Source organism: Cucurbita pepo, chromosome 3 (assembly GCF_057944985.1).
Source record: "Cucurbita pepo subsp. pepo isolate OVF chromosome 3, ASM5794498v1, whole genome shotgun sequence".
Classification (NCBI taxonomy): domain Eukaryota; kingdom Viridiplantae; phylum Streptophyta; class Magnoliopsida; order Cucurbitales; family Cucurbitaceae; genus Cucurbita; species Cucurbita pepo.
In genome coordinates this window covers 1920061-1943288 of record NC_141800.1, presented here as the reverse complement: position 1 = coordinate 1943288, position 23228 = coordinate 1920061, and the positions used below count along the sequence as shown (strand labels likewise).

The 23228-nt window shown below is 35.9% G+C and overlaps 5 protein-coding genes across 5 annotated transcripts; 3 read left to right on the top strand and 2 right to left on the bottom strand.

Moving 5' to 3' along the window:
• Positions 1-1970: 1970 nt before the first annotated feature.
• LOC111791814 (Plastid-lipid associated protein PAP / fibrillin family protein) lies at positions 1971-8231 on the bottom strand. Its single transcript, XM_023673297.2, has 7 exons — positions 7807-8231; positions 5596-5717; positions 5428-5508; positions 5199-5295; positions 4726-4942; positions 3656-3708; positions 1971-2208 (listed from the first exon to the last, which is right to left on the bottom strand). The coding sequence occupies exons 1-7, from the start codon at positions 8050-8052 to the stop codon at positions 2113-2115; spliced, it is 912 nt and encodes a 303-aa protein (XP_023529065.1). The 5' UTR covers positions 8053-8231; the 3' UTR covers positions 1971-2112.
• A 1077-nt stretch (positions 8232-9308) lies between these two features.
• Positions 9309-13898, top strand: POLD2 (DNA polymerase delta small subunit). The gene is made up of 14 exons (XM_023672220.2): positions 9309-9470; positions 9727-9856; positions 10250-10356; positions 10455-10581; positions 10836-10943; positions 11473-11588; positions 11665-11748; positions 12148-12216; positions 12325-12396; positions 12463-12554; positions 12646-12773; positions 12902-13003; positions 13120-13187; positions 13529-13898. The coding sequence occupies exons 1-14, from the start codon at positions 9309-9311 to the stop codon at positions 13583-13585; spliced, it is 1422 nt and encodes a 473-aa protein (XP_023527988.2). The 3' UTR covers positions 13586-13898.
• Positions 13899-14233: 335 nt separating this feature from the next.
• On the top strand, positions 14234-15185 carry LOC111790316 (uncharacterized). Its single transcript, XM_023671175.2, has 2 exons — positions 14234-14667; positions 14915-15185. The coding sequence occupies exons 1-2, from the start codon at positions 14335-14337 to the stop codon at positions 15002-15004; spliced, it is 423 nt and encodes a 140-aa protein (XP_023526943.2). The 5' UTR covers positions 14234-14334; the 3' UTR covers positions 15005-15185.
• A 1436-nt stretch (positions 15186-16621) lies between these two features.
• On the top strand, positions 16622-19134 carry LOC111790313 (putative protein phosphatase 2C 68). The gene is made up of 4 exons (XM_023671172.2): positions 16622-17279; positions 17592-17956; positions 18397-18633; positions 18720-19134. Exons 1-4 carry the CDS (start codon positions 16979-16981, stop codon positions 18975-18977), a joined length of 1161 nt encoding a protein of 386 aa, XP_023526940.2. The 5' UTR covers positions 16622-16978; the 3' UTR covers positions 18978-19134.
• Positions 19135-19530: 396 nt separating this feature from the next.
• Positions 19531-22859, bottom strand: LOC111790314 (actin). The gene is made up of 5 exons (XM_023671173.2): positions 22714-22859; positions 21658-21727; positions 21108-21501; positions 20247-20860; positions 19531-19840 (listed from the first exon to the last, which is right to left on the bottom strand). The coding sequence occupies exons 2-5, from the start codon at positions 21715-21717 to the stop codon at positions 19775-19777; spliced, it is 1134 nt and encodes a 377-aa protein (XP_023526941.1). The 5' UTR covers positions 21718-21727; positions 22714-22859; the 3' UTR covers positions 19531-19774.
• Between the last annotated feature and the right edge of the window lie 369 nt (positions 22860-23228).

The window sequence follows — 23228 nt, the reverse complement described above, 5'->3', positions numbered from 1 at the left end:
TTTTTTATTTTCACATTTTTTTTAATTTCACATTTTCTTTTTATAGGTTTTTTTCCCTTCACTATGATAATTTAATCTTTTAGAAAAAGAATTAAAATTATTACAAAAATAATTTGAAAAAATTACACTTTAATTTTTTTAAAGCACATTTTAAAATTTAATCAAAATTTGAAAAAATATAGATAGAATTTAAGCCCATTTTATGTGTGTGTGGTGTCGAATTACCCATTGATATATGTTCCTTTGGAGGCAACAAAAAAAAATAAAAAATAAAAAAATAAAATAAAAATCAACTCATAATATCGCAAAATGACGTGGAAATTAAATTAAATTAAAATTTTCATTTGTTTAATCCCAATGGATGGGGCAGTTGCCAATGTCTTTCTCGACGTTTTTCATTATCAAATAATTAAATAAATAATTAAATTGGTTGGCAAATGAAGTTAGAACGTGTTCATCCACATTAATTTTTTATTAATTAATTCCTTTTCTTGCAAGAATTGCATGTTTTTTTTTAATATATATATATATATATATATATATATATATAATTTATTTAACAATCGAAGTCGCCTCCCACTAGTAGATATATATGCAACTATTTCACAAATTTAAATTATTTTATTAAATAGATTCAAACTTCCCCTTTATAAGAAATAGGGAGAATAATATAACAAAAAATTAGAATTTGGCCAATTTTCCAACTATCAAATCATATAATACCATTTTTTAATTAAATTGTACTAGCATTTTTTTAAAATGATATAAATTATTTATTAAATTAACGGGATAAGATAGCCAACTAAATAAATTAATAGTCATAGCATATTGATGACGTTAGCAAATTAGATCACTAAATAGAGGTAGGTTTGAAATATTTAACTTTAAAATGAATCAATGATCTAAAAAATTTAATAGTAAGCTAACACAGGTGCGGTATAGAAATTAGAAGATGTATGTAATATTATCTGAAACTATATAAAATGTTTGGACCAGTTAAAATTATTAACATAATTAACTGTCATATTAATCTACATGCGTGATTCAAGTTTTCACATTAGCATTAATTTCTATCTTATTTTATTAAAATATGCTTTAAAAATACTTTTTAACGAACAAAATTTAAATTTCAAAATAAAAATTTTAAATGTCGATGACATAAAATTGAAATTTACTTAGATCTACTAATTTTCACAGTGAAATTGAAAAAAAAAAAGAAAAAAAAAAGGAAATTGCTTAAAGGTTATGCTTGGATTCTTTTCGTTTTATCTGAATTAAAATTAATAAAGATTTATGTGCCGCCGCCGCCGGATCATGAAGCCGGCCAAGGAAAAAAACAAAGCAAACAAACAAACATTTAAAAACAAACAAAAATAATAAACTTTTCAATCTTTTGTGTTTTCATTACCTATGACGTGATAGTTACCATAAAATTAAATAATAAAATAATAAATAACTAACAAAATAAATAAAAAGTAACAAATAAATGAAACAATTAATTTTTACTATAAAATTAGAGAGATTTTGAAGTGAGCCTTCATTTATATTAATATAAAAAATAAAAAATAAATTAAAAAAACTAGTTAAAACATCCTCCACTAAGAGACCAAAAATTCATCAAATCAAGAGGCAAAAAATTCATCCGACCAAGAGACATTTGTTAGAAATTCAAACAAATTAGAACCAAAAGAGAGAAAAAAAAAGAACATTAAATATGGAGTCGGCAAATGGCACTTAATGCATTGGAACACATGCCTGGTTGCTGGCTGCAGGCTGCAGGCTGCAGGCTGCAGGCAAGAAAAGTTTCGCAGCAGTTCCATGAAATCAAAAAATGGGGCAAGGATGGGGACAGAGAAGGACCCCCCAACTGCAATTTCCACTACTTTATTTTCTTCTTCTTTTTTCCTAATTCACTTCTTAAGTTGCATGAATGAATTCTTTTACCTTTTGGCTAAGTTTCATGGCAGAAATGACTAAAGAATTTTTCAATTGCTATGTCATTCATAAATTGGAAGTGTGTGGGAGGAAAAGGCAAAAGAACCTGAGAGGGAGAGAGGGAGAGAGAGATGGAATTAATTATTTATAATGGAAGTGCAGTAAAGAAAGATTACACTAGCTTTCATAGTCTGTCATGCTTGGCTCCAGGGGAGATGGAGGAGACTCCAGCCTTGTAAGAACTTCAGGCACGCCAGAAGTATCCCTAATAATCTGTACCAATCCAAAACCATTTGCAAATTACTCATATTCTTCTAAATCTCAAATGCAATTTCATATTTCAATATTTTAACAATAAGAAAGCTGGATTTTTTTTTTCTTCAATATTTTAACAGTCTACTTTGGTTTACATTAGTCGACAGTATTGATGTTGAGGAAAATGGGGAATGATTTGGGAGAGATGAAAAAGGAGGAATTGTAAAATTACAAGATGTGGTATTGAAGTTTTATAGAACAAAAGTTGGGAATGGGATGATGACCAAGTTTTGGGAAGATGAGTGGGTAAGATGATGGTCCTTTGGCAGTCAAGGTTCCAGTGTTGTATTACAGAATGTGGTGGTGGATTAAGTCATAATAGAAGAATTTTACATGAAGAAAAGGAAAATAAGTTAATGTTAAAGCTGGAGATGGCTAGTTCTGTTGAGATCAAGGTATAGACAAAAAAGTTTGGTTGTTGGAACCAAGTGTTGCCCCTTGGTGAGGGTTCTATTTCACAAATTGGCTGATGCTGCTAAGATCTTAAGTTGCGTTAAAGTTGACAAAAACAGGCCAAAGTCTTCCTTTGGTCAGCATGTCTAGAGAGCCTAAATACAACGGAGAGGCTGCAAGGAACATGTCCTTGTTTAAGTTCCAAATCCTTTTCGATGTTCTTTGTGATTGGAGGATAGTGAAATGTTGCGATGCATTGTTTTCTAGTCCTTTCTGTAGCAATTTGTGGGACCATTTGCTGAATTTGGTGAGACTATTGTGGGTATTTCATCATTGTGAAAGAGAGCGGGAAGCAATTATTACGTGGAATTCCTTTCAAAGGAAAAGCAGGGAACTTGTGAACGATGCTGTAAATTCTTTTTTGTGGAATATATGGTTAGAAAGGAATATAGATCGTTTAATGGGTGGCGGAAGTACGGCGGATATTTTCAAATGTTCTTAACAAAGGTTCTCAACGATATATCTTTAGTTTGGAAGTTTGAGGATCTTTCTGTTTCTGGTTTAAATTATATTTTGAACTCTTTTTTTGTTCGAAATATTGTTGTAGGGGTAATTTGAATTGTTTCGGGGTCGTCTCGTGTTTCGGGGGAGTCTTGTGTTTTTGCTGCATAAGAAAAGCTACACCAATGCTGTTTTTGCTGTTTCGGGGGTAGTTTGAACTCTTTTTCTGTTCGTAACTTTTCACTCTACTTTTCCTTCCTATCAGAAAGACATTGTCATGCACAAATGACACAGCTTCCTATTCATAGTTTTGCTAGATAAAAATATTGACTAAAACGTCAATTTTAAATAAGATCAATAAAACAGATGGTAAAGGACTAACTTGGTGCAAAACCAAATCAATCTAGTTGATGGATGCATTTTATTGACATGAATGAGACTTTTGTTCTTTCTCTAAATCCATCATGCCATATAAATGATAGAAAGTTCTGATCCATAGAAAATTACTTACTAGAATTTCCTCATCAAGATAAGAAATCATCATGAGCCTCTGATAAGATCCAGCTGCAGGCATAATGGTAAAGAGGTTTAGCATGAAGTTGAAACAATTAGAAAAGAGCTCATATTTGTTCACTTTTAAGATAGGTGCAAAAAAGGAGAGACAATAAATGATCAGACGTGACACTATCGAAACATAAAGCTTAATATCCATTCCAATGCATCAACTGTCAACTGAGCCATTCTTTGGCAAAGGTCCATGATTAATGGTTTTGACAAGCATCCAAGACCATGAAATCACTTCAGACTTATAAAGCAGAGTCCAAAATGTCAAACTATAATATTAATTATTCGAGTTTAAACTGCTTTACATGGATTTTCATAGCTATTCTACTTTCTTAATCAGTGTTACTTGGAAGATATTCTCCAATTCCTGGGATTGTGCTGGGAAGATTCCTTACCTCCCTCAGATGATCTTCACCTTTTATATGAATGAATCTTTAGCTGTTTTCTTATCAGATAGTCAGTTTCATAATACAATCGTTGTGATAAAAGGTTTTTAAACATCGCAATCTATATTCAAACTTAAAGTATTAATGAACCACAAGCTGTTTGGTCTTCAGGGTTGTAAACCGCAGCTTGTGGGGAGCTGGATGGCAGAATCTCTATCAGGGTGGTGGCTTAAGGGCAAATCAAGAGTTCTCTGGATACATCTTTTAAGGAAATCCCTTCCGCTTCTCTGGAAGGAGGAATTCTAGAGTCCTCTCAGATATGAATACTTCTCTAGCCTATTTTTGTGATCTTGGAAAGTTTATGGTCTCTAAGTGGAGTGGGCAACACAAGCTTTTATTTATTTATTTATTTATTATTACTCCATCTACAATGTCGACCTAGACTGGAGGACTTGGGAAAAGGGATGCCCTATGCCATTGCACCATAGGCTGTTCTGCTTGGCTGTTTGTCTTTTGGATGAATTTCTTCTATTTTTGGAAAAAGTGAGTAGAAAAGATTTCAAATTTTCTAAACAACCTATCAGCTTTAATAAATTGATAAAATTAAAGAAATCGTGAAAAAGTACCATACCTAGAGGAACTTTTAGCCCACTGGCAAGGACATCTTTGATAGGAACTGGAAGTTGCTGCATTGTGTTGACTGCCTGATTAAATGTGCCTTTTAGCTGTTCTGGTACTGCTTGTTCACTAACAGAAGGTGTTTCAAGTATCCCTTCAATATATTCCTCTTTCAGTCGTAAGGGTCCCTCCACAGATAACTTGGTGGACAAAATAACTTTACTCTCTATCTGCAGTTGCCAGTAAAACCTTAATTCATAGCCCACTAATCTCAGAAGACAAACAAAATCAGGTCAAAGAAACTAGTAAGAGTAGTCCCAACAGAAAAGGCAATTACGTAATTTCATTTAACACATCATCTGATAAAATATCGGACGAGAGTTATTTTCCCCTTTTCTTCAGAAACAAATAATGGCTCATGTCATATTCATGCGGGTGAATCGAAAGCTGAATATTAAAAAATATAGTTACAAGCTCAAAGATTACCGCGTTTAATAGCTTAAAATTAGCAGTAATCCTAGCAGTTCCATCTTTGATAAAAGCATCCAGTTTTGACAAATTAGCCAGAGTTGACGGAAATCTCCTACAAGAATAAAGAATCTCAGCTATGATGGCACTCGAATTTTTCAGTAACATTTTACCTGACAATGTGGCTACGGAAAAAAAGAAAAGAAAAGAAAAGAAAAGAAGTATTAGTACAGAAATATAGGCTTACTGAAATATTAACGTAGCAGCAAATCCTGGACTTCCAGAACCAAACCATTCAAAATTCCATCTACCTTCCAGAAAAGGGGACCTGAGCAACTAAAACATACAAGTAAAAACATCCAAAGCCACAGAAAGTATTTAAAAGACTAAAAATGAAGATATACAAGAAACATACGTTGTTGGTCGAGAAGTTGGATTAAGACGCTCAAGACCAGTTATTCTCTCATTCACATCAATTCGCTGAATATCCGTTGTTTTTCCAGTAACTAAAGCCTCAAAACCACCAGCATCTTTGAACTGAAACAATTGATCTACATTAGAAACAACAAAAATAAAACTTAATAACGTGAAACTGACATACAGAAGTGAAGACTTATGAATTCGTACTACAAACATGAATGTAGAGATTTGCATCACTGATCAGAAAAATACCTAGAAATTCACATATCACTATCAACACAGTTGCACTTGATGGAGTGCATAAATTCATACTATTTTTTCTTCTTCTTTTGTTTTTTTTTATTTTTTATGAATAACCGAACTTCATTAAGAAAAAACAAACTGAAAGAATACAAGAGTATACAAAAAGCGAACCCACAAAAAGGAAGGTAAACTACAAAAAATGCCTCCAATCAAGTAAAATGAGACCTAATAGATTATTACAACAGGCTTCGTCACTGAATTCCACAGAGAAACATACAATCTAACCAAAGACCAAACCTCGCTTGAAGATCTCTCAATCTCTGTAGTTATTCTATTGTTCCTCTTTCCCCAAAGGTCTCACAGAATGGCGCACACACTAGCTTACCACAAATACCTTCCCTCTTCATGAAGGGAGGTTGGAGAAGTAACTCCTCAATCATCTCTCTGTAGTTCCTATACCTAATCAAGCTTAGACCGGACTCCCACAGAATTGATTTCATATTGTGTAAGCAAGATCACAACTCCAGACTCCAAAGAATATGATCAAATCCTTTACCGCCCTTATTGCAAAGATGCAACACAACGATGCCATCACGTTGGGCACCTCCTTGCCACCCGGTCCAAGGTGTTAATTTTTTCGTGGAGGGCTGTCAAACTTAACTTTTACCTTCTACAGTGAGACAAAGAATGAATTACTTGAGGAAGAAGGATTAACCAAACAAAGCAAAACTGATTTACACGAGAACACTTCTGCTAGACTAGGATTCTAAATACGAACAATCCTTCTCTCCAGAATACAACAAAACTCTCCAACCAAAGAAAGAAGGTCAACACAATCCGATATTTTGCTATCAAACAAAGCATGCCAGAACCCGAATCAAGGAGAAATCAAGGAAAAGAAGGAAAGAACATAGACTGAGACAGAACAATAGGCATAAATTCATACTCATAAAACTTACCTGAGTTTCAAAGTAAGAGAAAAAAGAAAAATAAATGTTCTGGAAAGGTAGATTAAGAGATTGGAACTGTGTCCCAATCTATTCTATTTCTTGAATTCATACATTACGATGTTTCAAATCACAGAGAATAGTGGGTGAATACACGTTCTATTGAAAAAATTCAGCCTACAAAATGTTAGACCAAAAGAAATAATTGAAAAGATAATGAATTCTGCGAGGAGAGGATGCATTTCTCCTAACCATCTTGTTCAGAAATGTGACAGCTCCCTCTTTCAGTTCCCATTAGTTAAAACAGAAGACTAACTATTTTCTAGATAATTTTGGGCCAGTTGAAGATTAAAAAGAGCAAAAAAAAAAAAAAAAAAAAAAAAAAAAAAAAAAAAACAAAACAAAACAAAAACAAACAATTTTTTAAAAAGAACTTTATTGTTTATAAAAAGGGTGTAAGGGGATCGGGGGGATCATCTTCTTGCTCTTCTCTCTGCTAATCCGCGAAGTAAACAACAATGCTGCTGTTTTTAGTGTATGTAGGATATCTATATCCTCACTGGAATCCATGCCCGTTTAACTTCTTGTTTCACCCTCTCAATTATATTTTCTTGCAAAATCTTGGTTATGAGTGAGTTCTTCACTTTTTTTTTCTTTTTCTCTTGGCCCAAGATTAAAAGCTCATTGAGGTAAACCACCACAAATTGATATCGGAGCCATTTTGAATTCTAATCGTCAACCAGCTTTCTCAGTTCCAGGAAAACTGCTACCAACTTATAGTGGGAAACTAAAAATATCAAACTACGTACTCCGTTAGATTCAAATTACAGAAAAGTAGCTTTTCAATTTTCACAACGCAACGTATTTTTTACTGCATAAAGGAACATCAACCTCAGAATACTAAAATCACCGATATACATACATAATTCCCTGTCTGTGCTACGTTCTACTAACACCGCCATCGTTGAAGTGAAACAAATTAACAATACTTAAGAAACTCAAACACTGATACTCACAGCCAACAGTAGCGATTCTTTAGCAGAGAGTCTCTCCATCTCCTTGGCATATATCGCCGGAGATCCTTGTGCGGCCTGCTGAACCATAGCTCTACAGAACCGCCTGCGGAGAATTCTCCGGCAACGGCCATTGGACGGCAATCTGGACTGCAGAGCCAAGGAAGTTAGAGTGTTGGGAGAAACCAGCGGTGAACGGCGGAAACGAATTGATGAGACTGAAGGGAGAGAAGCGTGTAGAGACGCCATTGGAGAGGATCGCTTTCAGCTGTAACAGCAATTGAGAGATGGAAATTGTGAAGAACGGTTCCGGAGTTCGGAAGAGAGAGAGCAGCGGAGGAGAGTGGCAATGGGGGAGAAATCTACAGCATTGCCTCTGCACCGGAGAGATTCTTCTTGGCCAGTCAATTGCGAGCACGTGTCTGTGGAGATTTTTTAAGCCTAATTTTATTTTATTTTTTTTATAAATGAACGCCTCACATCCTCCCCGTCTTCTTTCCTCTCTATTTTTCTTTTTGCATCATTTTTTAAATTTCATAATTTACAAATTTTCTTTAACCTTTTAACTGGGCCACGTTAGTGGGCTGCAGAAGCTGAAGCGGCCCAGGTACGGCCCATAATTTACAAATTTCTTTTACCTTTTAACTGGGCTACGTTAGTGGACTGCAAAAGCTGGAGTGGCCCAGGTACGGCCCATAATTTACAAATTTCTTTAACCTTTTAACTGGGCCCCGTAAGTGGGCTGCAAAAGCAGGAGCGGCCCAGAATCGGCCTATAATTTACAAATTTTCTTTAACCTTTTAGACTGGGCCACGTGAGTGGGCTGCAAAGCTCAGGTACGGCCCACAATTTAATTTTTGTAACCTTTTAACTGGGCCACGTGAGTGGGCTGCAACAGCTCAGGTACGGCCCACAATTTAATTTTTTAACCTTTTAAATGGGCCACGTGAGTGGGCTGCAAAAGCTCAGATACGGCCCAAAATTTATTTTTTTTTACTTACTGGGCCACGTGAGTGGGCTGCAAAAGCTCAGGTGCGGCCCATAATTTAATTTTCTTTTAACTGGGCCACGTGAGTGGGCTGCAAAAGTTGGAGCGGCCCTGGTACGGCCCATATTTACATTTTCTTTAACCTTTTAACTGGGCCACGTGAGTGGGCTGTAAAAGCAGGGCGGCCCAGAAACGGCCTCTAATTTACAAATTTTCTATAACCTTTTAACTGGGCCACGTGAGTGGGCTGTTAAAACTCAGGTACGGCCCACAATTTAATTTTTTAACCTTTTAACTGGGCCACGTGAGTGGGCTGCTAAAGCTCTGGTACGGCCCACAATTTAATTTGTTTACTTTTAACTGGGTCACGTGAGTGGGCTGCAAAAGCTCAGGTACGGCCCATAATTTGATTTTTTAACCTTTTAAATGGGCCACGTGAGTGGGCCTGCAAAAGCTGGAGCGGCCCAAGTACGGCCCAAGTTTTTCTCTTAGAATTTTAGAATTGAAGTTTTGGGGAATGAAAAAGCAGTCTGGAAATTGCGCCAATTTTGAAGCAGGGGAATTCTACGGTTCTACCCTACCGATTGAGGTTCGTCGGAGTAAAATCATTCTCTTCCTCGCCATGGAAATCGATTCACAGAAGAATCTCCTGCGCAAGCAGTGTACCTATGAAATATTGGTATCTCTCAGTCTCTTCTATTTCTTAGTTCGCTGTTAATTTCCTCGAAAGTTCTTTTGGCTTTCCCGCCTTTTTTCTTTCCCCCAGCACGGCTACTTTGGAAGTGGGAGAAAATTTCCCTTGTTATTTGCTCGTTTCACTTACTTCAGTAACGGAATTCAATGAAGGCCGGAAAATGCGCGGGAATTAGGAACAATCTCGCCGGTTTGTTGTTTATTTGTTTGTTTTTTGGGCTAAATGGTGTTATTTGATGTAGGATGAGCAGTACAAGATTCAGAAGGAGACGTACAAGGGCCAGCAATACAGTCATATTTACTTTGTTCGACTCCACTTGATGAGAACGATACTTCATTCACTTGTCTCCAAGTGGAAACCCCATTTACCTGGTATTTATTTTCCCTTTTCATTATGTTTTTCTATTTGATACCATGAGAAGTGGGATGGAAAGTGGACTTTGTTCTGGATGCATGAGTACATAATAATTATTGATTTTAGGGTCCTTTAATCGGTTCATTTTCTCCCTTTTGGTGGGTTTTGATATCTTAACACATTCAAAAGTTCAGTGTTCGTATTGATGTGGTTGAACTCAATTTAGAATGGATTTGAACCAATCCTTACTTTAAATTGCTTTTTAGCTTTTCGTCTTGCATGTAAGTTGCAAGTGTACTGTTTAAGCATTGTGTTTTTAATCATAATTTAAGGTAGAATTTAGAAGGAATTTCTTGAGGAATGGGTTTTATGGGTCAGGTGAAAATTTTCTTGAAAACAATGTCTTGCAGTTCGTACTGTATTGGAGTTGGAGGAAGGCAAGGAATGTGTCATCGTTGGAACCCTCTACAAGCACATGAAACTTAAACCTACCATTCTGGACGAGTATTCAAAGGAGGTAATACTTCAAACAAATATGTCAACTACCATTTATACGACTCTTTTATGATTTTGGCTTTATGGGATTTGATTGAGACGCTTAAATGGAATGTACAGAGATCTGTCACCCCACTGGTTAAGCCACACAACTTTATGCATCCAGATGATTATCTAGTCTTGGAAGATGACAGTGGGAGAGTAAAGCTTTCTGGGGCTGTGCTTTTACCTTCTGTATATGCTACAGGTCCGTATCACAGAATAAAATCGAATAGAACTATGATGCCCTTTTCCCAGCGAGATCCTCGAGGAATTTCATAAAATTGTGATAAATTTTTTGAGCATGTTGGTACATGCTGCACCTGTTCATCCTCTAACTTCTCTTCTAATTTTGTATGAGTTGATTCATATTGCATTTTTTGTTGCTGCTCATGTATTGTTTTTCTTCCCTGCTGCAATTAATGCAACAATTCATAATGTATTGTCTAATATGTGTGCCAGGGATTATTGTTGCATTGCATGGAAAGGAAACCTGCGTTGGTGACTTTTTTGTTGATGACATCCTAGAAGCTGGTTTGCCACCTCAGATAGAGCGGCCTCTCGTACCAAGTAAGATGGGATAACCTCCCTCTTTTTTTTTCGTATTTACTGTTTCCATCTTTTTACAGGAGTGAAATGGATTCAATTATGATGTAGTGAGAGGTTTAATCACGTATTTTGTTATACTTTAATGTCACCAATTTCTGCCATATTAGTTTATTGTTCCTTAAATAGTGAACATTTTGAAGCCTTGAGGGTGTATAGATAAGAGTCATGCTTTACTTGATGATATTTTTTTTAATGAAGTGTCTGTCAATTGCAACATATTTTGTGCGATTGTGGTGAACAGCCATGGGGTATTGCTCTTCACTCACTTTTGAATTGCTCCTTGATACGACCGGCTGTTTCTCTGAAGATGGATGATGGTTACCGTTTGATTAATTAGACTAAGGTCTCCTCATAGTGGAATGTCGTTTGAATATTAATAATGTTCCTAAGAGTATATGACACTCCTTTCAAAATGATTATGAAGGTTCATGAGGGACCAAGATGCTTTATAGCAGTATTTCTTATATTAAAAAGGTTCAAATGTATGCAGACGAAGATAAATACGTGGTTTTTGTGTCGGGCCTAAGTATTGGGAGCAGTAGCTCTAATCCTCTACAGTTTCAGCTCCTTGTTGATCATATAACAGGACATTTAGGGGATGAGAAGGTTGGTTTCATCTTTATATTTTCCCTCTCTAAATGTTTATCAGTTGCTAAGCTTTTTAGAACCATTAACTGAACAGGAACAAGGGATTGCGGCTCAAATAGTTCATGTTGTTATTGCTGGGAATTCTGTTGAAATTCCTCGTGGACTTTTAAATGGGCAGGTAGAGGCTTCACAAACTATGTTTCCGATATATCCTGTTTCAATATGTTTAAATATGTTGCCGAGATCAGTTTATTTTCTTTAACGAATGTAGTATCTTTTCTTGTCATTACTTACTAATGAAAGAATTGAAAGGCTGGTCTTCTTGAACTTTTACAAGAAGCCTTGAATGGAACAATTCGTTTTATGGTTTTTCTCGATTAATTTACTGGAGTTCTTATTTAACATGTAATTTTCTAATTTCGAGAAGAAAATGAAAGAAAAGTTAACGTGACGTTTGTTAGATAAGGATAAGGGGAAATTTAGAGCCATCCCAGTATTCAATTATTTTCTGTGCATTCCCTAGTAATGTCAGGGATGCTAGGCTTTTTGTTGATGCATGCATGATGTATTTCTGCAGCACTTATCTGCTAAGGACCAAACGAAGCTGACAGAACCACTTAAAGAGTTAGATATCCTGTTGAATCAGGTTCTTATCCAGTTGATTCTCAGTCCAACTTTTTATCAAATTCAAATTTATATTCTTTTTTCCTTTAATCCAATTACCTGATTGTAAATCCATTATCCTTTTCATCAGCTTGCTGCAGGTTTATCTGTGGACATCATGCCGGGTCCCAGTGACCCAGCCAATTTTTCGTTACCCCAGCAGGTTACAGCCGAAACTCCTGCTTTTCATCCCTTGTTTGATTTGTCCATAATGTCATTTTCGTTGCAGCCTTTGCACAGATGCCTTTTTCCTGGATCGTCAGCTTATAACACTTTCAGATCTTGCACTAACCCTCATTGTTTTGAGCTTGATAATTTCAGGCAAGTCAATAATGTCATCCTGATAGGGTAATTGGCTGTTTAGTGTGAACTTGAATCAGCCACACTTCAATTGGTAGTCCTTTGGTTTCAGGTTTCTTGGAACATCGGGCCAGAACGCAGACGATCTTGACAAGTATTCCGAAGCTAAAGATAAACTTGAATTTATGGAGAGGACCTTGAGATGGAGGCATCTAGCACCAACTGCTCCAAATACTCTTGGTACAAGTTACATTTTTATTTGTGTTGGTGGATAAGCCATTGAAACAATCTCTTCTTGATTTTATAAAAAACTTTGCAATAATATAAAACTTTTCGTAAGTAGTATTTATATTATTCGAGTCTTACAGGTTGTTACCCTTTCACCGATCGAGATCCTTTCCTGATTGAAAGCTGTCCTCATGTCTATTTTATTGGCAATCAGGACAAGTTTGATACTCGCTTAATAAAGGGTATATTTTCACATAAACTCTCTATATTAATTAGTATAATTGCTGATTTACTTCTCCTAAAGGATGTATGAACAAGGTAATTTATTGTCAATGTATATTACTTTTTGAAAATGCAGGTTCTGAAGGACAGATGGTAAGACTCATCGCAATTCCAAGATTTTGCGAGAATGGGGTTGCCGTAATGGTAATTTTCTTTTACTGATTCACCTTTACCCAATATTTATACTTGTTTACCACATCTCCCTAGTCATTACTGTTGGAGTGAAACGTAGTTAGATCAAAGGTTGAAGCATGTTGTTTATATAGAGAATTACCAATACAAATATTTATGCTCAACAAATTGGCCCTCATTTGTTTGTTGAACTTTTAATGTTCATGCAACCAAATCATCTGTGTCGTCGTCATCGTTTTCCTCGGAAACTTCATCTGGATATTTTTTGTGTGTTTTTTTACTGGTCCCCTTCATCTTCTGTATCTCAACTATAATTGATTCCAAAGATAATGTTGTCCTCATCCCTTTTGCAGCTTAATTTGAGAAATCTCGACTGCCACGTTCTGAGTTTCGAGACTGAATTCAGCTGATTATTATGTCAAAAGAAACGTTAAAGCGATCGATCGAGAATCTGGTTTGGAATTCAGTTGTTTATGTATGGTGTAAAAAGGGTTTGCAGTGAAATGCAGAATGATCGCCATTTTCTCAACCGTTCATCTTCTGGGGAGGAGGATGATAGTGCTAAATTAATATTTTTTTTTTAGTAGGGATTAGTGTGAGTTTAGTCCAATTTTTTTTTTTTTTTTTTTTTTTTTTTTTAAATTGTGTTTAAATAGGTCTAAAATTTTAATTGTTTTTTTGTTATTAGTAAATTTCTTAAAATTTTAATTTTTTAAAAATTAATTGATATATTAAATAAAAATTAGAAATCTAAACTTTGGATCCAAATCCGAGAAGAAAATAAAATAATAAACCCATAAACCATGACCCGACCCGACAAGATGCGTTATTCACGTCGCCGTCGGTCAAAGGAATCGGGATCCTTGTCAGCAAGAACATGGGAATTTCAGAAAACGCAAATGAGGACACGTCGGATTGTCTTCTTCGGACCAAACAAACGACCTCTCTGTGTTTCTCTCTTATTGCTCTGTCTCTCCATTATCACTCCCTCAACGGCTATATTTGAAAGCTTTATTAAAATGGAAAAATACAAAATTATTCGTTCACTAACCCCAACGGCTTAATTTCTCCCTTTATTATTCTAAACCCATATTCCCAATTTCTCACTCTATCTCCACTTTCCCTTCTCTTCTCTCTCTCTCTTTCTCTCTCTAGAACCATGGATTCTTCTTCACTTGGCGTTAATGGCAGTGTTCAGCATGTTCCCAGAAAGTCCTCCGACCAGCTTTTGAAGAAGTTTGCAGAGGTGGGCTCGGAGTCCGGCGGCGGAAGGAGGCTGTCGACAGTGGTTAAGAGGCGGCGGAGGAGGCCGAATGAGGAGTGCGAGAGCCCGTCCGGCGGCGGTGTGGTGGAGCGTAAGTGGCTGATTCCGCCGGCGGGGAGGAAATCGGTTGTGCTGAAGAAAATCGGGATTGGAAATGGCAGTGGAAGGTCTCAGCAGCTGAGGATTAGAGATTTTAGAAACAAATCTTTCCTTGGAGCCATTCAAAAGGTAATTCCATATATTTTTTAATTGCATTCACTAGATTATAATTAAATTTTAAAATGAATTAATTTTGTTTTCTTTTCTTTTTTTCTTCTTAATTTAAAAAGTATTTAATAGATAATATTTATTTGTACACGATAAATTGCTCAAATAAGCCTAAAAATATGTATTATCCATATAGTTTAAATTTTATATTAAATTCATGAAATTGTTAAATATATATAATAATGTATTTTTGGGGGGTACGATGCAGACGTGGCGAAGAACAGTGGAAGGGGCATCAAAGGTGTTATTAGAGAAACATTACAACACTCACAGACGTTTGATAAGTGACATTGTCTGATTCTCTAAATTATTAGATGAGGCTGAAATCTCCTTTTTACCCCTCCCCCTATATACCTCCCTAATTCCTTCCTGCTTTTTTCTTTTATTCTAATTAACTTGTATTTTCTTCTTATTCTATTTCCTCTACAAGGAAGCTCTTTGTGCTTCTTCGAAAAATAAATAAATGTCTAATTTATATATATATATATATATATATATTAAGTAGTGTCGAGCTAAGCGTTTTTTATACCAAAAGTGTGAATTTGGTTCACTACGAACGTTTTGACGCACGAGTATTATTTTCCTTTGACCATTACAATGCAACACAACGTACTTAAATATCTTGAGTACTACAAACTTTATATATTTTTTAGATAGGGGGCTTATTTTTATTAATTTAGCAAAAAAAAATATTAAATATGGTGAGTGTAATATGACAGATAACCTTGTAAAAATCACTGAACATGTAGATTGAAAATTTGCATGCTCGTATAATCGTAGTTAGACAAATGTAAAGTAGTTTCTTTCTTATATATCCAACTATACGAGGTTGGTCTTATTGTGATGACCTTCTAGAATAATTTCTCGTGAAGTTCTATTATGTTTTATTTGTACTTATCATCTCGACTTTTAGCTCGAGAGAGATAAAAGGCAAATAAGAAGCTTGTGATCCCAAACCAAACCCAAAAGGGCAAAAAGAAAAAGAACATCTTTCTTCTTCTTCACAATTCACATTCACCTTGTGCCTTTCATTTCCCCCACCTCTCCCACTTTACCGTCCACGTGTCCTCCTCTCGTCTCTCGTCCAAACCTCTAAAAAATAAAAAAAATTAGTTAACTTATCATCGCTTGAATTTTAATATGATGTGTTCGATCATAATTATATTATTTAATCATTTAAATAAATTATTTATCGTTAAAAAATGATGAAAATTGCGAGATGCAAATCTGATTAAAAAAAAATAGAATAATAAATTAAAAAATGATATGCATATAAAGAATTTTAAAAAAAAAAAAATCATAGATTTGATTTAGTTAATAAGACACTATGAAGGATAATATTATATAATGTCACTTATTTTATTTATACCTAATAATCATTTTTTAATTTATTAAAAAAATAAAGCGGTGGTTGCAATTAGTCAAACTCCAAGGTGATCGCTGCTTGTGGTTTTTCGGTGGCAGATATTGTAATTTCACCAAAGTTGAAGCCTTTATACAAAAGCTATTTAGTTTTTTAATTTTTTAATTTGTTTCTTTTTCTTTCCACAAATCTAAACGTCAACTTTATAAAATAGCAATTTTAATCAATTTATTATTCTTATTTTTTAAATCTCAATTTTAATCAATTTATATTTTTAAATATTTTTAAATGTGAACACGAACATTAAACTCACAATCCGATCTGAAAAATAAATATTAATTAGTGTAGGGCTAAAGTGTAAATAATAATAATATAAAATTGGAGCCACTCAAATAGAATAATTATTAGTCTAAAAAATTAAAAAGCATTTAAATCAAATAAAAATTTAAAAAGGAAAAAAAAAAAAAAAAAAAAAAAAAAAAAAGAAACTTTCTTGTCACCACTCGCTGACACGCGCTTTCGTCAACTTTCCCTTTCCCCTTTTTTCCTTCCAGAGGCTGCTCAGTGTGGAAACCTCCTCTCTTCTTCTTCGTCTCTCTGTTTCTCTCTCTGAAACACACAAACTAGTGTTGAATTGCAATTTATTTATTGGTGTTTTTCTCCATAACCCATTTGATTCTGCTTCTGTTACTGTTCTTCATCTCTTTTGGTTCTTTCTCTAAGCATTCCTTCAATTTTCCTGTAGTTCTTTACTCTCTACTGCTTCAAATCGCAAATTTCTTCTCTGGGTCTTCGCCATTTTGGAATTTCTTTTCAATTTCTGAAATACCCAATTCGATTCGTCTTCGTTTAATCGATCCCTCTTTGAGAAATTGGGTTTTGGGGCTTTGTTGCAGAGGGAAATGAGGGATGTTTTCGTGGCTGGCAAGGATGGCATCGGCTTGTTGGAAACCAGTGAGGCGGTATGCCCGTATGAACAAGGATGATGATGAAGATTGTTCTTTAGAGGACTCTTTGTTGTGGAGCAGAGACCTTGAAAATCACTCTTATGGGGATTTTTCTTTCGCTGTGGTTCAGGCGAATGAGGTAATTGAGGATTTTAGTCAGGTTGAGATTGGCCGTGATGCCACTTTCGTCGGCGTTTATGATGGCCATGGCGGCCCTGATGCTTCTCGCTTTATCTGTGATCACCTTTTCAAGAACCTAATGAGTAAGTCTCCAAGGGTTTGGAACTCTTTTGAGCTTTTACTGTGCTTTTTATTTATTGTTCTTGGTTGATCTTCTTGGATTGTCTGTGTTCGATCCTGAAATCTATGGTTTGTGACATGTTTGAACTGTTGGAAGCTTTGAAAACGTTAGAAAAGATGAACATATTGAAGAGATTGTTTATAAACAATGATGATCTTCATTTTAGTATCATATTTTGCAGAACTTTATAGGATTTCTAAGCAACTTAGGTGGATTAGTTCTGTTTTCAAGTGTTTGTACTAATAATAGCTGTATGCCATTCTTTGTATCATAGAACTTGCTCAAGAAAGTGGAGACATAACTGGAGATGTTCTTCAAAGGGCATTTTTAGCAACTGAGGAAGGGTTTCTTACTCTTGTTCGTCGATCATGGGGAATAAAACCGACGATTGCAGCAATGGGATCTTGTTGTCTGGTGGGAGTTATCTGGAGAGGTACATTATACGTCGGTAACGTCGGTGATTCCCGGGCTGTTATTGGCTGTTTAGGTAAATCTAATAAGATAGTTGCAGAACAGTTGACAAGGGATCACAATGCAAGTATTGAGGAGGTTCGACAAGAGCTCAAGTCGTTGCATCCCGATGACTCGCATATCGTTGTTATGAAACACGGAGTTTGGCGTATAAAAGGCATAATTCAGGTATGACGTTTCCTAAGACGTGTTTGATATAAACGCTACGAAAGCTTCTATTTGTTCTGAACTTGTCTGTTCTGGCTGCTCATGAACTATGTGTTGTTCCTCGTATGTGTGTGGAAACCTCTCCCTATTACATGCATTTTAAAATCGTGAGGCTCACGACGATACATAATAGACCAAAGCGGTGAGCTTGGGCCAGTCACCAGAGGGTGCGAGGCATTGGTCGGAGTAGGGTTGGACCCTCTCCATAGTAGACACATCTTAGAAAAAACCCGAAAGGAAAAGTCCAAAGAGGACAATATCTGTTAGCGGTGGGCTTGAGCTATTACACATGAAATACATACTGCTCGTAATTTGCATACATTTGATTGGAAAATCGTCTTCTGGTGTGTCTCTTCCTGTGTGTCCTTAATTTGGTTTTCAATCATTGTGTGGTATATCAGGTTTCGAGATCGATAGGCGATGCATATTTGAAAAGGCCAGAGTTCTCTCTCGATCCATCCTTTCCACGATTCCACCTTGCAGAGCCTCTCCGACGGCCTGTTCTTACTGCGGAACCATCGTTAAGTACAAGAGTTTTACAACCAAATGACAAATTTCTCATTTTTGCATCCGACGGCCTTTGGGAGCATTTGTCGAATCAACGAGCGGTCGATATTGTGTATAATTACCCAAGAGCAGTACGTTACATTCTCGAGTGCTTAAGTTTCTTATGTATATGTTCATAGCATTGATCTGATCGCCCCACCCTTTTTGACAAAATCAGGGAATTGCTAAAAGACTAGTTAAAACAGCCTTAACTGAGGCTGTGAGGAAGAGGGAGATGAGATACGATGATCTCAAGAAGCTCGAAAAGGGCACACGACGATTCTTCCACGATGATATCACAGTTGTTGTTATCTTTCTGGACCATGAGTTTGAAGGGAAGAAGGCACATGTACCAGAACTATCTGTTCGTGGGTTCACCGATACCGTTGGACCATCAAAATTCTCTGTTCTTCGAGGCGTCGATGAGAATGGTTGAAAAGATGAATCTGACTATTAGAACACTCATTTAGCAGCAGCTGTTACTTGCACTTTGGATTTGGAACTTTTTGAAACATTTGGTTGATTTATGAGCTTTCTTTTGCGTTTTTTTTTTTGCTCAAATTCCTTTTATGAAGAAAGTTTGAGGTTCTTTATTTTTGTTCATTCTCTTTGGCCATAACTCATATAAACAAATGCTGGGGATTCACATTTTGATGTGAATCTCCAGCCGTTCTGCTTCAGAAGTTGGAATAAACTTATTGAATTTGGGGTTTCAGCTTTGTTGATAATGGTTGTAAATTGCACTCAATAAAAGATCAGAAGTTCGAATTTCAACCTTCAATTGTTATTGAACTAAAAAAAATTTCTTACGTTCGATAAATGATAAGTGGGTGCAATCAAATGCATGAAGTGGGTATTGCTCATGATACGCTAGTTCTTTTGATCATTTTATATTATTTCTTAAATCTGACGTGATAATTTCTTTAAAAAATGATTTCAACTCAATCATTCCAAATAAGTGATAATACAACTTCTCTACAAGAAAAGAGTAACGGTAAAAATATCGAACCTTGAATGCTAGTGGCTTGCTTCCATGTTCAATGTTCCAGCAGCGAAACAAAAGAAAAAAAAAAACAAAATGAAATAACCATGAGAACAAAGAATGGTGAACAAAAAATGAAAGAAAAAAAATATTAATGGAAAATAAGCAACCACTTGATAGAAAGCTCTTCCATCTGTGGAAGGAACATGTATATAGTATTAAGTTCCCTTTCCACCTTTAACTTCAATAAATCAGAAGCATTTCCTGTGGACAATTGATGGCCCAGATTCATCATATTCCGCCTTAGCAATCCACATCTGCAAAAGATTGTTCAAACAATCAAGAATTTTGATCTACCATAGAGTTCTTAATTAGACATAGACATGAAGTTCAAAAAACGAGCGTAAAAGTATGGTACTTTGGTTTGACTAAAGTGTGTTCTTAATTAGACAGACACAATAGATATGTGTTAACACTTGTTAAGCATACACGTCTATTAATTGCTAGGCATAATAAATAAACATAAATAGTAATATGAGACAAATAATAAATTTTGTAAGCAAAATGCATCCTATTTGTGTCATGTCCTAGATTGAAAACGATGTGTCAACCAATTTAGTTTTAAGTTAACTTTGATCAATCCCATGCTAGTAAGAGAAATTATAATGTTGAGTTCGGAGTAGATGATATGAACAAATTTTAATGCATACAAATGATGTTTACCTGTTGGAAAGTGCTGAGGGAAGCTAAAATGGAGCCGCCAATCCAGACACTGTACTTTCTTTCAGGTGGAGCTACCACTTTGATCTTCATGCTACTAGGAGCCAATGCAGTGATCTCCTTGCTCATCCTGTCAGCAATGCCAGTGAACATGGTGGAACCACCACTGAGGACAATATTGCCATAGAGATCCTTTCTAATATCGACATCACATTTCATGATAGAGTTGTATGTGGTTTCATGAATACCAGCTGCTTCCATTCCAATCATGGATGGCTGGAAGAGGACTTCAGGGCATCGGAATCTTTCAGCTCCAATGGTGATCACCTGTCCATCTGGTAGTTCATAGCTCTTCTCCACAGAAGAGCTGGTTTTTGATGTCTCTAGCTCTTGCTCATAGTCCAGGGCTATGTAAGCTAGTTTCTCCTTCATATCTCTCACAATTTCACGCTCCGCGCTGGTGGTGAAAGAGTAACCACGTTCAGTCAGGATTTTCATTAGAGCATCTGTGAGATCGCGGCCAGCCAGGTCTAGACGGAGGATTGCATGTGGGAGAGCATAACCTTCGTAGATTGGAACTGTGTGGCTGACACCATCACCAGAATCCATAACGATCCCTACAAGTTTAAAACAACCCACAATATACATACATGAGCATCGAATATGAACATGTTAAGTTTTAATATACATACATGGGCTCGGAGTAGCAGCAATCTAGTAAAGTTTGAATATGAACATGTTAAGAAGGCAAACTGAGTCAGAAAACTATACAATGTCGTTTTTGTATAGATATTTTTAGTTTTAATCCATCTACTTAATAAAAAAGGAAGGATACAAAACAAATGGAAAAAGGGTAATACTTACCAGTTGTGCGACCACTGGCATAAAGGGAAAGGACGGCCTGGATAGCAACATACATAGCGGGGGCGTTGAAAGTCTCAAACATTATTTGGGTCATTTTCTCTCTATTCGCCTTGGGATTCAGGGGTGCTTCGGTGAGCAGAACTGGATGCTCTTCTGGAGCAACTCGAAGCTCATTGTAGAAAGTGTGATGCCAAATTTTTTCCATATCATCCCAATTGCTAACGATACCATGCTCAATGGGATATTTTAAAGTCAAAATACCTCTCTTCGATTGAGCTTCATCACCAACATAGGCATCCTTTTGGCCCATACCAACCATAACGCCAGTGTGTCTGGGGCGTCCAACGATGCTAGGAAATACAGCCCTCGGAGCATCGTCTCCAGCAAATCCAGCCTACAGATAGTGTCAGCAATTGTTGCAAAATATAAATTGTAACGCTAATAAGAAAAGGCGATTTATTCATTGCTAATGGAAAAAAAGTATTACAGAACAAGAAGTCCAAAACAGGGTGTAACTGTAACGTGAGGTTCATGGATGTCGGATCAATACCTTGACCATCCCTGTTCCATTATCGCAAACGAGCGGCTGAATATCCTCGGAATCTGCCATTGTGAATGGTCTGCAGCAAAAAATCACAAATAATTGGTAAAATCCAGATTAAAATAATTGATCATCTCCCAGATCAAGCCCCCGATATGAGATAGAGATTCCTAGAATTCTCTTACACGTAGAAAATAAGACACTGTAACATGTTAACAGACGCTGCATTGCTGCTGCTCAGATAAATGAGAAAAGCGCAACAGAACACCAAACCAATTATTCAATTTCGGCGGCAAATTTCAAACAAAAAATCCTATTCTACGCATCCACACAAGAGAGAAACAAACCAAAAAACGTAAAGTATAACGAATCACTGATTTCTTTTTGTTCAATCATCATTCGCGAGCTGATATCAATCACATAATCCAGCAGCATTTCCAAATAACAAAAAATCAAATCTAAACACAATGCAAATTAAAAGGACATGATCAACACAATTCAACATATAATAAACGAATCATTGCAAAAAGTATGATCCATCGTCATTTCTGAGCTGATATTAATCACGGAATCCATCAGCATTTCCAAAATAATAATAATAATAAAATGTGAAAATAAAAACTGACATGATCAACACAATTAATTATACAATAAAGGAATCACCGCAATATATATAAAATTTGAGCTGATATTAATCATAGAACTGTCAAATTTTCCAAAATAACAAAAAAAGAAAAAAATCTAATCTAGTACAATGCGAAAATAGAAACTGATACGATCAACGCCAATTCAACATACAATAAATGAATCACCGCAAAAAAATTTCCCGATCATCATTCCTGAGCTGATATCAATCATAGAAACCCGCGGCATTTCCAAATAACAAAAAGAAAATCCAATCCAAACACAATGCGTTAACAAAAAACAAGCATGATCATCAACGTACAATAACACGAAAAACAAGATCAAACAATAGCGTCGCGGGAATTCAGAATGTCCTCCTCGAAGAAAATCAAAACCAAAACATAAAACAAAAGTGGAAGAAATGATTGATAGATGATATACCTTTGAAATGAATAAAGCTTTGTGAACTCGAAACTATTGAGCTGATGGCAATGGCGATGGCAATGAACTGAGCCTCAAATGGAAAAAGAACGAAAGAACGAAAGAACGAAAGAACGAAAAACTACCCACCCCCCTCCCTCGCTTTCTTTGTTTTTAAAAAGGAATGCAAAAAAGCAAATCAACCCCCATCATTACCTTTCCGCAAATCCTGGCCGTCTATTCCGAATCACTAATCCACGGTCTGTAGCCACGCGTCACATTCTCGTTGGATCCAGCTGTCTAACTTTTCGGTCATTGCCCTCTCCTGGACCGTTATGTCCTTCACATCCAACGATCCTCTTTCCTCGTTGACCAGGGCCAAATTCGGGAATTTGCTAAATTCACTTGCCAATAATAAATTCTACATTTTCATTTATTTATTGGATAATTAAATATAAACTGGCTCTGTATTAAAACATTACACGTCAGCTCCAATGTTCATATTTCTAAATAAATATAATTATTGTTTTTTAATT